Raw genomic sequence first — 14,889 nt, 5'->3', positions numbered from 1 at the left:
ACTGAAGGCAAGCTACAGCAGCCATTTGTGGTTGGCTCTGACTTCTGTGGCAGCCATTTTTGTGGCTGCACTCACCATGGTGTGTCAGAATTCCATAGGTGCTAACAAGCTCAGAAAGATTAGGGAGCCTTGCTGTAGACAATATGCTCCAGAAAATAGAGCTAGGTTACATGGGACTGGAAGAGGCTTATATAGCTTGAAAACTCTATGGGGGTTGCCATATGTCAGCTGTGACTTGACAGCACTTTCCTCCACCACCAATCTGTTTTATGAAGTCATTTTGATTTGATTTTATCAATAGGAACCTGTAGGAATTGATTCCAATCCAGTGTGGGAATAATTGTTGGACATAAGATATTGGTTCAGGCAAGATTTTGTATAGATGGGACAGAAATATTTGAAATAAACAAGTTGCTCATCCTCTCACCCCCATTCCACAATGCACCACCTTGTCCCATCCCTTTCCCCCCTCTCTGTCTGGATGTTGGGATGTGGAATAGCATGGTTTAGATTAATTATTAAAAGTATGGAATTGGAAACTTTTTTTAAAAAAAGTAATGTTTTTATTGGTTTTGTCAAAACCGTTTTGACAACAAACAAGGTAAACAGAATAAGAAGCAAATGATGGGTGTGGCTGGATGACCACACGTCTGGTAACATGGGGGTGTGGCCTAATATGCTAATGAACTGTGCTGTCATGGGTGTGGCCTATTATGCTAATGAGTTCCTGCTGGGCTTTTTCTACAAAAAGAGCCCTGGATACTGTATCCAAAAAAAAGTAAATGGAACATCCTGGTCCAGGCTATGTCCAAACCACGCCCATGGCTGCCAAGTCCAGGTTGGGAAATTCCTGGAGTTTCAGGGGTGAAGCATGGGAAGGACAGTGTTTGGTAAGGGGAAGGGCCTCAGCAGGGTATAATGCCATAAAGTCTACTCTCCAAAGTAGCCGTTTTCTCCAGAGGAGGTAATCTCTGTTGTCTGGAGATTCATTGTAATTCCAGGAGAAATCCAACCCCACCTGGAGGTCTATTTCTATTTATTTATTAATGTAAATATATGCCCTTTTCCTTATGATTCAAGGCAGCTTACAGTAATAATTACAAACATTTCCAGTTAAAAATAAAAATAAAATAGCAAGCCTAATGGGTTCTCTTAATATCAATAATAATAATAACCGTAACAACTACATTTCAAAAATTAACAGTAATTAACAAACCAAACTCAGATTCTGGTTCGATCAATTGTAGCTAACCATAGACAATGGAATGACCTGTAAAACTACAGTTATGTTAAACCATGATTTTACACAATGTCAGATTGAGCCTTGGTTTGTTTGTTTCTTTGTTTCAAGTTGAGACTCTTGATAAGCTAAGTGGATTTTGTCCATGTTTAGAAATAGCATGGCTGACTGCTATCTCAAATATGTCAATTCAGTTGGTTTCCATCCTGAAGTCTTGATGTTATACAGCTGCTTTTTCCTCTTTTGCAGATTTAGCCATACAAATCCCTAATATTCAGACAAGTTACGTTGATAACACAGAAACATGTTTGCTTCTCTTTTTTCTGTTGCAAGTTATGTCTTGCTCAGCATACTCCTCTGGAGGGACAATACTGGAGGTGTAATTATTTCTAATTATTAGGATTCACCCTTCGCATTGCCAATATTCATATGCATATTCTGAGGCCCAATGAATTCCCAGTATGAACCTGAAAAAAATGAACCCTTATATAAAATTTCCCTTTGCCTTTCTAAGTTGGAATTATGGACAGGGAACATGATCAGAAAGAGAAAGATTCTGAAATAAGATTTACTTCCCAATGGCAGGCATATTTCGGTTCCTACTATTCTTTCTGTGGCTACAGCTACCTACAGCTGTGGACAAGGCACACACTATTTGCTCCATGACTGGTCCCTTCCAGTTCCCATATGAGTATTCTCAGAGAGGTGACATAATCATTGGAGACATTGTGGCTCAGTATGGATGTATTTTTGATCAAACCACTTACTCTGAAAACCCTAGAACTATGGCGGTAGATGGACTGATGTAAGGAAATAACTTTGTTTTGTGTATTAGGCTAGATGCATTCCAGATAGTGTTTAAGCAAGAGTGGCCAGGTTGTACTTTACCTGGAAATATAGCCTTGTTGCTAATTGCAGACAGGACCTAAGAGCATAAGAAACAGTCACAGGTGCCACACACAGCAGCAGAAGCTGGAGGAGATGCTGGAGCAGAAGAATCAGTTTGCTGCTCTCTTCAGCAACCAAGGACATAGTTTTCAGAGCCATGAGTGACTGGGCTCTGGGTTTTATATTTCCCACAGATAAGATTGATCACAATCCAGATATAGTAAAGCACAGAGTCAATCTTTCACTGAAATAAGGGGTCACAATATTCTAACACTTCTATTGAAATCAGTGGGATTTATATATGCTAGTCTTGGTTGTATCATGCTCATGAATCTAATCTTAAAACAGGCAGGGCCCAACAGAACTGTTGGTTGAGAAAAGTAAGGAAAGAAATTGTTCTTGAAGCTAAACTAGCAAGCTAGCAATGTTTGTATTGCACCAGAATTAATGATTTTACAGCTCTCGCTCACTGTGTCATCCATCAGAAAGAAATGTTCTTCCTCTGCTCAGATGCAAGGCTTATCAGTAATGGCTCCAACATGAATCAAATCAAATAAATCAAATAAATAAAGAAGCTGCTTTCAGTCTTCAGTTGGTTCTATTGATCCTACGCAGCTGGTGGCTGTGATTGTTATTGGGTTCTTCTTGGCCTCCCGTTGTGGGTAGGAGATGAGATTAAGTATTTTACTCTTTTAACCCACTGCCTTGCCATCATGTTTTCCATTTTAACCTCTTCTGAGAAACACAGGATAAAAATATTTTAATACTTAAGCTTTATGTATTTCTGATTTTCATATTTTGTATGGAGTTGAAGTTATGTACCACTGAAATACATCTAAAACTTCAGCAGATGATTCTTGAAATGCTAAATGTCTTTTAAATATTTATTTATTTAAAAAGAAAAGAACAGCAAGGAGGAAAAAAACCTCTGAAATCCTGCAACTAAATAAAATAAAAATTTGGAAAAGGTATACATAAAGACAGAAGTAACAACAATGGTGGCAAATCTATACCTAACTTTCTATAAAAGGTTTCCAAAAGCTAAAAATAAGTCCATACTCAATTGTCTATATGCCATCTGTTAAATATTGAGAGACTCCAAGATCCTCAATCCGATGATTTACCTGAGGTGGGCATTTATCCTTTCAGTGTTGTAATACAAGTTTTTCTTAGCAGTAGGGCATGGAGGGTCCATTTTCATTGACCACTGGTTAGCCTACAAGAGATGGATGGATAGTTTAAAAGTGCATAAGCACCCTCAAAAATAAGTGAATATTCTCACACAAAATAGAAACGAGCAATAACATCTAAAAGTTCAGTAGATGGTTCTTGAAATGCTGAATATCTCTTTCTTTTCATAATATAAACCTTCCTTTAGTGTTTCACCAAAGAGCTACCAGCATGTCCTGTCATTTGCATTTGCTGTGAAGGAGATTAATGAAAACTCCAAGATCTTACCCAATGTCAGCCTGGGGTTCCAGATCTTTGATGGCTATTTCAATGCCAGGATGACTCATCAAAACACCCTGAAGCTTCTGTCTTCCTGGGAAAGAATTGTCCCCAACTACAACTGCAACAAGACAAAAAATGTGATAGCTGTGGTTGGGGGACTGAACTCTGAAATGGCCTTTCATATAATTACTATTCTAAATGTCTACAAGATCCCACAGGTAAAAGAAGCTTTTACATCTGTACTGTCTTTCTAATATCATAAGGATTAAGCAAATGAAGTGCACCAGGTCATACTGTGAGAGGGGAGAAATCACATATTTAATGCTCCTCCAAATGAAAAAAAAAACCCTGCAAATTAAAATCAGAAAGAAAGGTTTGGTCCTAGCCTTTTGCTTGCTGTGATGGTTTTCAATTTACAAGGAAGTAGTAATCTTGTAGAATTTTGAAAAATGTAACTGCCTCCCTGTAGTTTGAACTACTACAGTCCTTTCTACCACCTCAGCAATGTGCTGGCTTAATATCACCTCCTCCTGCTGCAATTCTAGCCCAGACCAAAGGGAGTGAGAATTCAGGACTCAGATGTGAATCTGACACAAAAGAAACAGGCTTTCCTACTCTTTCATGAACTGAGGCTGAGGAAAGATCCATCTCCCCCACCTTAAGACTTCCAAAGTACATATATCTGGATGGGTTGATGGAAGGGCTGTGAGACTTCATTCCTGAGAGCAATAACACACATGAAACATAAATAATCTTGGAAATATCCCTATCTTTTGATGAAGATGCCCTGCTCATGGAAGATGGCAAGAGTGATGCTCATGTGTTTCCCTCTAACTGCTTGACGTGTATTTGTGAGTAATTGGGATGGCTCATGAAAGTCTCAGGCAAACCAAAATTGAAAGGCCTAAGTATAGAGGAGAGAAACTAGACCCTCATGAGTTGAATTTGCACATGTACTAACAAAAACAAAATGTTTCAAAACATGCAAACTTTTTAAGGGGATGAGCTTTTGCTTTGAGCGCAGAAGGTCCCAGTTCCAAGCCTCATCATCTCCAGTTGAAAAGAGCAGGCAGTAGGTAATGAGAAAGACTTTTGCCTGAGACCCTGGAGAGCAGCTGCCAGCCTGAGTAGACCGCACCGACCTTGAGGGACCAGCGATTTGAGTCAGTATGAGGCAGCTTCATATATTTGATAACATCCCTAGAATTAAAGAAATGTTATGCCGTGAGAGCTATAAGTTATGCATGATTCCCAGGAAAGTCTTACACATTTCTAATTTTTAAATACACTTGCTATGCATTCCTAAACAGTGTTAAACCTTTTCAAATCCATTGAAGTCAATGGTCTTAGAAGGTTGTAACTCGATTTAGAATTTTTATTACTAAAGATTTATCCCTGGACTTCCTCTCAACTGGAAATTAGGATAACACATTGTAACTCGTCATCAACACTCAGTGTCATCATGAACATTCATTTGTTTTTATTCAGATTGCCTACTGTGTCTTTGCTCCAGTGAGTGATGTTAAAATTCAGCTCCCTTCCTTCTATCGCATGGTCCCCAATGAAGAGGTTCAGTACACAGGCATTGTCCGGCTCCTTTTGCATTTCCAATGGACGTGGGTTGGGATCATGGCAACGGATGATGATCAAGGTGAAAAATTTGTGCATACTTTGACACCTATGCTTTTCAAACATGGGATCTGTGTAGCCCACACTGAAAAGATGCCACCACTATATCAGGCACTACATGCATTCAGATCAATGCAATCTGTTCTACCTGTGGCCACTTCTCTTGCCAATTCCAGTGTCAGGCTATTTGTTATAAATGCGGATCTTCAGACCATAAATGCCTTGAAATGGTTGATATATTTTAATGAACTATTAGGGGGTATTGCCAACACTTTCATGGGAATGGTGTGGATTCTGACAGCCCACTGGGATTTCTCATCACAGACGGAGCTCAGGGAATTTGACATGCACATCTTCCATGGTGCCTTGTCCTTTACAATTCACACAAATCAGGTATTGGATTTCACAAAATTCCTTCAGAGGGTACGTCCTGGCTTACAGCAAGAAGATGGTTTTATCAGGGTCTTCTGGGAACAGGCATTCAACTGCACATTGTCTGATTCTGATGAAAAAAAGGGAAAGAATAATGAGGGTTGCACAGGAGAAGAGAGGCTGGATAGCCTTCCTGGAATTATTTTTGAAATGACCATGACTGGCCAGAGCTATAGCATCTACAATGCAGTCTATGCCATAGCACATGCGTTACATAAGATGTACACATCAAGACTGAAACTTAGAGCAGTGGTGGACAGAAGTCGATGGGGTCCTCTAAATCTACAGCCTTGGAAGGTAATGTTTCATGACGTTCAGAACAGACCTCTTGCCTTGGGTTGTCCTCTAATGTGTGAAGGTATCTGATAAAGGAAGTGTAGCATTGCATCCAAATTTTGACACAACATTTCCCTTTGTTTGAAATCTTACATCTCTCTCATTTCTTAAAGTTGTTCATAGAAGCTGTAGGAATCACTGTAGCCCAAAATCATGTTGTTTTGTTAAACTTCTCTTTCTTGCGTATGAGTTGGGGAAGTTTGAGTGTCAATATAATTCTGTGCTTCTCTGACAATATTAGAGTATACATTAAGAACATAAGAGAAGCCAATGTTAGATCAGACCATCTAGTCCAACACTCTGTCACACAGTGGCCAAAAATACCAGGTGCCATCAGGAGGTCCAGCAGTGGGGCCAGGATACTAGAAGCCCTCCCACTATTGCCCCCCCCCCGAGCACCAAGAATACAGTGCATCACTTGCCCCAGACTGAGAGTTTCTATCTATACCTTGTGGCTAATAGCCACTGAAGGACTTCTGCTCCATATGTTTATCTAATTCCCACTGGAAGCTGTCCATGCTTCTGGCCACCGCCACCTCCTGTGGCAGTGAATTCCATGTGTTAATCACTCTTTGGGTGAAGAAGTACTTCCTTTTATCTGTTCTAACCTGACTGCTCAGCAATTTCATGGAGTGCCCATGAGTTCTTTTATTGTGGGAAAGGAAGAAAAGTAGTTCTTTCTCGACGTGCTCTATTCCATGCATAATCTTATAAACCTCGATCATGTTACCCCTCAGCCGTCATTTCTCCAAGCTAAAGAGCCCCAAGTGCTTTAACCTTTCTTCATAGGGAAAGTGTTCCAACCCTTTTATCATTCTAGTTGCCCTTTTCTGAACTTTTTCCAGTGTTATAATATACTTTCTGAGAGGTGGTGACCAGAACTGTACACAGTACTCCAAATTAGGTCACACCATTGGTTTATACAGGGGCATTACGATACTGGCTGATTTGTTTTCAATTCCCTTTCTAATAATCCCCAGCATAGCATTGATGTGATGGATTCCAGGCTTGAGATCAGCCTGCAAGCAAAGACACCTGCAAGTCACGTGACTAGCAGTGGTGATGTAAGCCTGATGCAGAACTCAAGGGGGAGTTCTAAATAAAATGATTTCTGTAGTAACTATAAGGTTTGTATTTTTAATGTTGGAATAGTGATATAACTTATATAGTATAAGGTTTGAACCCATCACATACACCAATTGATCAGGAAAAGGCTCAGACCTTTCCCCTCAGGCAATGGCTCAGACCTTTCCCCTCAGGCAATCGTCTGTGATTGTGACAGATTCCAGCCTTGAGATCAGCCTGTAAGCAAAGACACCTGCAAGTCACATGACTAGCAGTGGTGATGTAAGCCTAATGCAGAACTCAAGGGGGAGTTCTAAATAATAATAAAAAAATCTTGACAGTTGGAGTTTGGCAGTTGAGACTGTCAGTTGGTTTGTAGTCTGTTGGTACTGAGCCAGGGGGCTGACAAGTCTTGTTGGAACAAATGAGATATCTATATAGTTTCCAATATTAAGGGAAACCAAGAAAAGCCAAACGTGAATACCATAGTGGAAACTAAGGAGTCTTAACAATTAATTAATAAGAAATACACATTCGTCTCCCTTAGAAATTATACCCTGCTGGAGAAAGAGCCTGGTATAGGGGTTCTGTGTGTGCCAGAAGTGTTTATTGGATTAGTGGATGTCCAAAAATCAAACTAAGGTACAGCAGAGGTATTTCTCTGTGAAGGTGGAGAGTACCTAAGAAACCTACACAAAAACTGGCTGTCTAAAACAGCATAAGGGTTGAGTTTGGAGAGCGAGAGTGATTTGTACTGTGTCATCTGAAGGGAATGATTATAAAGGAACTAACCTAAAGCTGAAATATACCATCTGCAACTACGTATCCACTAGCATCAAAGCTTTCCCTTGTAAATATATTTCCTGCCTGCATTTGTAAATAACCTCTTCAGTTGGTTTTACTGTTCCAAGTTGCATGTGCCTCAGTGTCTGACAGTATCTGACAAAGTTAAACAGTAAGCTTCATCCTATATAAAAAGGCAGTGCTCATAAAAAGCCCCAGAGACAATAAGTGGCTTGAGTTTTGACAAAAGGACGAACTGTGTGAGTTCCTGGGTTGAAGGAGGCTGGCAAACAATGTCAGTGGAAAATAAGCCTGCTCCAGCCCTCATACCCTAAAATAAGGGGGGGGGGTTATCACTTTTTTATTGCAGTTGCACACCTTTTTATTGCAGTTGCACACCGTTTTATTGCAGTTGCACACTGTCTAGACCTTTTTAAATTGCAGTTGCACACTGTCTAGACATTTTCATTGAGTTATCTACTATGACTCCAAGATCTCTCTCTTGATCAGTCTCTGCCAGATCAGGTACATTGGAGAACCTGGTGAATTAGGGATGGTGTCAACTTTATCATTCCTGGTAATTCAACTCAAAAACATCCATTTCATTTGTGTGTGTGTATGTGCATAAGTCAAACACATGACTCTTTGCTTTTACTCCATTTTGCCTTTGCCACCACTTTCTGGAATAAAGGCATGAAACACCAATAAACTGTTAGAAGTCCAAGGTCTTCACTTAAAAAAAAAAAAAGAATTCTAAAACATTTCGTTGGCCCAAAAGGTAGGCCAAAGAGGTAGGCCCAAGAGGTGAGTTAGAACAAGTTAAAGAACTTCCTTATCCTAGAATTTTATTTACTTCTAATCTAAACTGGGTCTCACTTCGAAAAACTGTGAGAAACCAAATCAAACTGTGTATTGAAATGGCTCAAAGCCTTTTGCTTGTAAACACTAGAGAGAGGGTTTTTTAAAAAATATTTTGATAATTTTGTTAACATGTACATTTTCAATCTAGTTTCACCCTTTCCTGAGAAGCATCTCATTCAACAACACTGCTGGAGACCTGGTATTTTTTAATGAGAATGGGGAAATAGCAGCTGGATTTGATATTATTAACTGGGTTACTTTACCAAACAAGTCCTTTGTAAGAGTGAAAGTTGGAAGGATGGATCCACAATTTTCACCGGGCAGAGAGTTCATCATTAATGAAGAGGCCATTGCATGGCATAGTATGGTGAATCAGGTGGGATCCAAATCATGTATATAATTCTGAACTTGGCCCCAGGTATAAATCAGAAGATGAGGCCATGTCCTGTAGAAGCAATGTCTGTATTAATGCAGACATTGTAATTTTAAAAAGATTTCACAAGATTACATTGTGAGATCTTTGCTGCCATTTGGGCTTCCTTAGCTACCCCAAACCACATTGTTAAGGATTAGTTTCCAATGCAAAGAGGAAAAGTGTGAACAAGCTTGGTAGGTGGGAAGGAAGAAAAAAGTAATCAAAGAAGAAGTGCTGGGGTGACTGTTGGGAGAGGAGAGGGGGAACGTTGTGGGGGGGGGGTAGAGGAGGGAACTGTGACTCCTCACATATCCTTGCATGTCCTCTCCTTATAATAATAGTAATTGGGATTCTGTTCCAATACTAATCCTCTGTGTTCCTTCTCACCCTACTGTTCAAATTCCATTAAATATCTGTGACATTCTCAGTCATTTTAATGATATAGGAAACTATGAGAAATTCACTGCATCCTTAGTTTGCAAATTATTTTCTCATCTTTGAAAGCTTTATTTTTAAATCCAATTTAAAGGCCCACTTTTCTGCTATGAATTGAATTGCTGAAAATCAACAGGATTTTAAGAGAACATTGCTGATAAACTAGAAATGCATCATGTTTTCCTTATCTTTTGGGGGGTTAGGTGCCTCCCCTTGCTGTGTGTAATGACCACTGTCATCCTGGTTATAGCAGAAAGAAGAAGGAAGGGGCACCATTTTGTTGCTACAGTTGTGCTCTGTGTCCAGATGAGAAGATTTCAGATCAGAAAGGTAGTACATATGATGTACACTTTTAAAATATGAGACAAATGACCCACAGCCAAAATCTTTCCATTTCTGATATGTTAATTGGGTTGGGTTTAGATTTGTGCTTGGGAGTTTGTATCATTTCTTTCATTTTGGTTATTCATTCTCAAAGGGGATCCTGCTTTTCAGGCAAATGCATCCATGTTTAGCATTAAAATCTAGGACAAAGGGGAAAGGAAAGATTCCAAATGATAACACAGATAGCACTGCAGCCACTTGAAGAAGAATAGCACGAGGAGGAGGCAAACTTATTAGGCAAGAGCATTTGGTGGCCAAAGTGAAGCAAAGCATGTAGACAGGGAGGCAGAAGGAGGAGGCCTTGAGGTAGATTTGGTTTGGAGAGCTAATGGCAAGCCATGGAGAGTAGAAAGAAAGGGGAACTTTGTGTGGCAGGGCAGGGATAAGGAAAAGAGTGGAAGGCAAAGTCCTTATCTGTCTCTTTCAGGACTGGAAATCCCACATGTATGTAATCCTGATGGCTTCAGTTTCCAGTCAGTCAACAAATCCCAGACCTTCTCTCTCCTCCCTAATGAATAAAGATTAAGCCATTAGGATGATTTTGGTTGTCTTGAAAAAGTAAAGCTATTCAAGTGAGAGAAAGGCAAGAATGTAATAATTAAAGAAAGGAAAGAAACACATGATGTTTTTTTGTTATGGGCTGTTCAGAGGGGAAATTTGTTTCATTTTCATATTAATTAGGCTAATTATGGAACACCAAACTTTTTGTAATTATTGTGATTTATAACTAAAGAAATGGCCAAGTCTAGTTGGATTGAACCATCTGTTCTGCTGTTGAAAAAAAGGGGTTGGGGACAGGGGTTATAGTAAAGAGGAGATAATATGCAATTGAGTGGGAAAGTGAGCTAGATCCATTCCATCCATCACTACAAATAACTCAGAGCAAATGGTGCCTTTTAAGCTTTCCTTCTTTGTTCATCATCCAGTCTCTGGTGTAGGCACAACCCCTAGTGTCATGTAGGAAGTTCAAAGAATGGAGAAAGACTGGGGATTTCATAAAGCTGCCAAGGTTCATGAAAATCAGAATATGAATCTTGCAGAATATGAATCTTGCAATCCAGACACATATTGGCTGAGCTCAGACTGGCAGTTTGAAGCAGGAGGGAGTTGTGGCAAAAAAGACCCGGAACAAATTGTCACACTGTGGCCACACTGTGTGTACTGATGCGGGGGGAATACTGGGAGGAGGCATGAGGAAGCATTCACACTGTTGGTCTGGAGGCGCAGCTGTAAGCAGTGTTTTCTTCACTCTGCGGCAGATCCCTGTGTGCCTAGGCAAGGCGGCAAATAGGGCAGGATCCATAGCACAAGGTACATCCGGCCACATCACTACCCCCTCTTCAAGGCAATCATCTGCACCTTCCTGGTGCCAGAGTGAAGCTAGGAGTTCAGTCAGCGTAAACAGCTGGTGCACAATATTAATGTGAACAGCCCATTTAATCCGCTTGTAAAACATTCCTCACACGCACCTATATTGGGGCAAACTGCCAGTCTGAACTCGGCCATTTTTTGTTTAATGAGAGACTTGGCAGTAGTTCATAACCTTTTATTCTGAGAAGTCAAGTGGTGCTACAGGACTCATCTATGCCATTGGTTTATGCAAAATTCCAGATTCTTCTTCCTTTCCTCAGACTAATTACAAAGGCCATGTTCTCCTTCAACATGTCTGGGGTCAGAACGTCACCATCCTCAACTGGTGAATCTAAATCAAGTATGCCTTGCTGTCTCCCTAGATGAACAACTTATAAGAGACGGGCATGCTGACAATGTGACAGAATAGAGGAGGATCTTTTAAAAGCATGAACTGTCACAAAAGTCCGTGACCCTCCACAGAGTGTGCACCCACACACTGCACTCTATTGAAGGGCCAAGTGAGAAGCCAGAAATACACAAATTACCCAGCAACTCCCAGCAGCAAGGATGAAGGTTGGGTAGGAGGAGGAAAACATGAGTTAGGAAACCCCTTTCTTTTCCTGCTTCTGAGGCCTCAGAAGGCAGTGGTGTAGTGGGCAGAAGCTGACACCCAGAGTTGGAGGAACAGGCAAAGCAAGACCACCACCTCAACCCCTGTCATCACTTAATTCCTTGGGTGTTGTCTTTCTGTCCGATGAAGGTCTTTGCTCTTCACTCCTAGCACCAGACAACAGCAACTAGAGGGGCACAAGTGTAATCCTCAAATGATTTTTACACACACACACACGCATGGAGATAATTCCACAAAGTTATTCCAAATCTGGAAGTGGGAGCTATCCCAAAAAGAAAGCAGAAGATCTAACAAATTATGGGTGTGTTGTGAACTATGAAATCACATCTTGTAAGCAAAGAAGGGTTGGCCCTGGTTAGTATGTGGATTAGAGATCACCAAGGAAGACTAAGGACACCACGCAAAGACAGGCAATGGCAAACCATCTCTGGATGTCTCTTGCCTTGAAAACCCCATGGGGTCACCATAAGTCAACTGTGACTTGACAGCTAAAAAAACCAAAAAACAAATGCTGTGTATAGCCAAATTCTTACCCATAAGAAAGTAGATATTTCAAACCTTTGAAAAAAAATTATGTATAACTTATTACACCATAATAAGGCTATGGGGAGGGGAATAAAGTCAGCATTTGTTCTATTTTTCAGATATGGATGACTGTTTTAAATGCCCACAAGACCAATATCCAAACAAGAACCAAGATGAGTGCATTTCCAAAGATCTACATTACCTCTCTTTCAAAGAAACTTTGGGGATCACGTTAGCCTCATGGGCTCTCTCTCTTTCTCTGATCACAGCTTCAGTCCTAATAATTATCATCCAGAACCAAAACACCCCAATTGTCAAAGCCAACAATCGGGACCTCACCTATTCTCTCCTCATCTCCCTGTTGCTCTGCTTCCTGTGCTCCTTGCTCTTCATTGGCCTGCCTCAGACAGTGACCTGCTACTTACGGCAAACTGCTTTTGGAATCATCTTCTCAGTGGCTATTTCGTGCATGCTGGCCAAAACCTTCACTGTGGTTTTGGCTTTTGCAGCTACCAAGCCAGGAACCCAGATGAGGAAATGGGTGGGGAAAAGACTGACAACCTCCATTCTTATCTCTTGCTCCCTCATTCAAGCCAGTATTTGTGCAGTGTGGCTCTGCACTGCTCCTCCATTCCCACATTTTGATATGGATACTCTGGCTGGAGAAATCATAGTGGAATGCAATGAAGGGTCAGACACAATGTTTTATTTAGTTCTGGGGTATCTAGGATTTCTGGCTATTGTCAGCTTTACTATGGCTTTCTTAGCCAGAAAATTGCCTGACAGTTTCAATGAAGCCAAATATATCACTTTCAGCATGTTGGTGTTTTGTGGTGTTTGGCTGTCCTTTGTTCCATCTTATCTCAGCACCAAGGGGAAGTATATGGTAGCCGTGGAGATCTTCTCTATCTTGGCCTCTAGTGGTGGGCTCCTGTTTTGTATCTTCTTCCCAAAATGCTACATAATAATCTTGAGGCCGGAGTTGAATAGTAGACACCAGCTAATAAGGAAGTAAACATAGGAATGCAATCTAAATGGTGATTTTATTTAAGACAAATGCAGAAAGAAACAGCAAGAAAAATATTTAGATACTCCTCGGCTATTTACTCCCCCGTGAATTTCACTTTCAGTTGAAGCTTTTTAAATATTCACTCGTAATTTGGTTCAGAGGCAGGTTTTTTGTAGTGTTCCTTTCTGATCCAAACCTCATCAAACATTGTTAACAAGAAAACTGGAGTTCTTTCAACTGTTCTTGATTAAGCTATCAGGGGAAAATATAAAAAAATCCCAATTTTCATCATGCCTCATTCCCACTCCAGAGGGAGGGAAGGAAAGTGAGAGCCCCTCCTTCTAGTTTCCATTTCTCATAGCTGAAATTATGAGAGGCTGGTGAGGCTGGAACAAGCCCCCCCCCCCCATGCTTGGATCCAATTCCATTCATCAAGAATATCACATTTGCTCTGGGATGCTAGTCTTTATTTGTTACAAACAATCGATTGCAATAAAGAAACAAGTAAGTAAGCAAGCCTGTTTTGTCTATTCTTTCCACCAGCAATTCAAGGTAGTGCATGCTGTTCTTGTCCCCTCATCTCTTGTTTGGTCCTGATAACTCAGGAAAGTTAAGCTGAGAGATAATTATTGGTTCAAATGATCTAGTGAGCTTCATTAATGAACAGCAATTTGAAGTCAGGTCTCCCCAGTCTAAATTGTACATTTCATCATGCAGTTTTCTTTTGGCTTTGCTATTACTTTACTCATCCTTATGAAAAGATGGGTCACATACATTCATTTGTGTGTGTGTATGACAGTGTAAATAGCAGTACCTTAGAGGTTGAAATCAGTGCAACCTAATATATGGATACTGTCACTTAAAAAAAAGCACTGAATTCACATATTATTGTATATTTGGCTATCCTTGCACTAAAGGAGTAATTTGTAATGCTCTTCCAGTCCAATCAACATCCTGAATTCATTGGCTCATTTTCAGATTCCTAGCTTTATTTTCTGAGGATTTGTGACTTCCAAAGACAACAATGCAAAAAGCAGGGGGATGTGGTTAACTGGGTTTGTCACATGTAGTGTAGGGTGAGTGTTGTTTATTGCCACATTTCCCCCCTTTAAACGTTTGCCTATGTATATCTGCCTGTTTCCCTCCTTGGTCAAGGCTAAATCAGGACCATGAAATTGAGAAGCAATGCCTAGTTATAATCTCTACATGAAGCTATCGCAGACCCACCACCTAGACCTCCTGGACAACAGTACCTTCTCTGGAGTGAGCTGCTTCAAGCCAATACATTCGTTAGCCATCACATCTTTCTGGAGCTCATTGTATTGCTTTACTGCTTTACTATTGCTTTCATAATGGGCTTTTCTGCTAGTTTAATATAAGGAGAGATGTTATACTTTTTAAAATAGAAAAGATCTGAAGCCTGTCTGTCAAACCTTTCAGACCCCATTGGG

General features: G+C 40.4%; 1 protein-coding gene across 1 annotated transcript; it reads left to right on the top strand.

Moving 5' to 3' along the window:
- Positions 1-1,902: 1,902 nt before the first annotated feature.
- Positions 1,903-13,444, top strand: LOC107117716 (vomeronasal type-2 receptor 26-like). The gene is made up of 7 exons (XM_015419873.1): positions 1,903-2,045; positions 3,507-3,798; positions 5,069-5,938; positions 6,958-7,041; positions 8,835-9,062; positions 9,740-9,866; positions 12,549-13,444. Exons 1-7 carry the CDS (start codon positions 1,903-1,905, stop codon positions 13,442-13,444), a joined length of 2,640 nt encoding a protein of 879 aa, XP_015275359.1.
- Positions 13,445-14,889: the final 1,445 nt, after the last annotated feature.

This window comes from Gekko japonicus, unplaced genomic scaffold (genome assembly GCF_001447785.1).
Source record: "Gekko japonicus isolate JY-2015 unplaced genomic scaffold, Gekko_japonicus_V1.1 scaffold3042, whole genome shotgun sequence".
NCBI classification, from domain to species: domain Eukaryota; kingdom Metazoa; phylum Chordata; class Lepidosauria; order Squamata; family Gekkonidae; genus Gekko; species Gekko japonicus.
The sequence above is the reverse complement of the archived record's forward strand: the minus strand, read 5'-3'. Positions and strand labels throughout refer to the sequence as shown.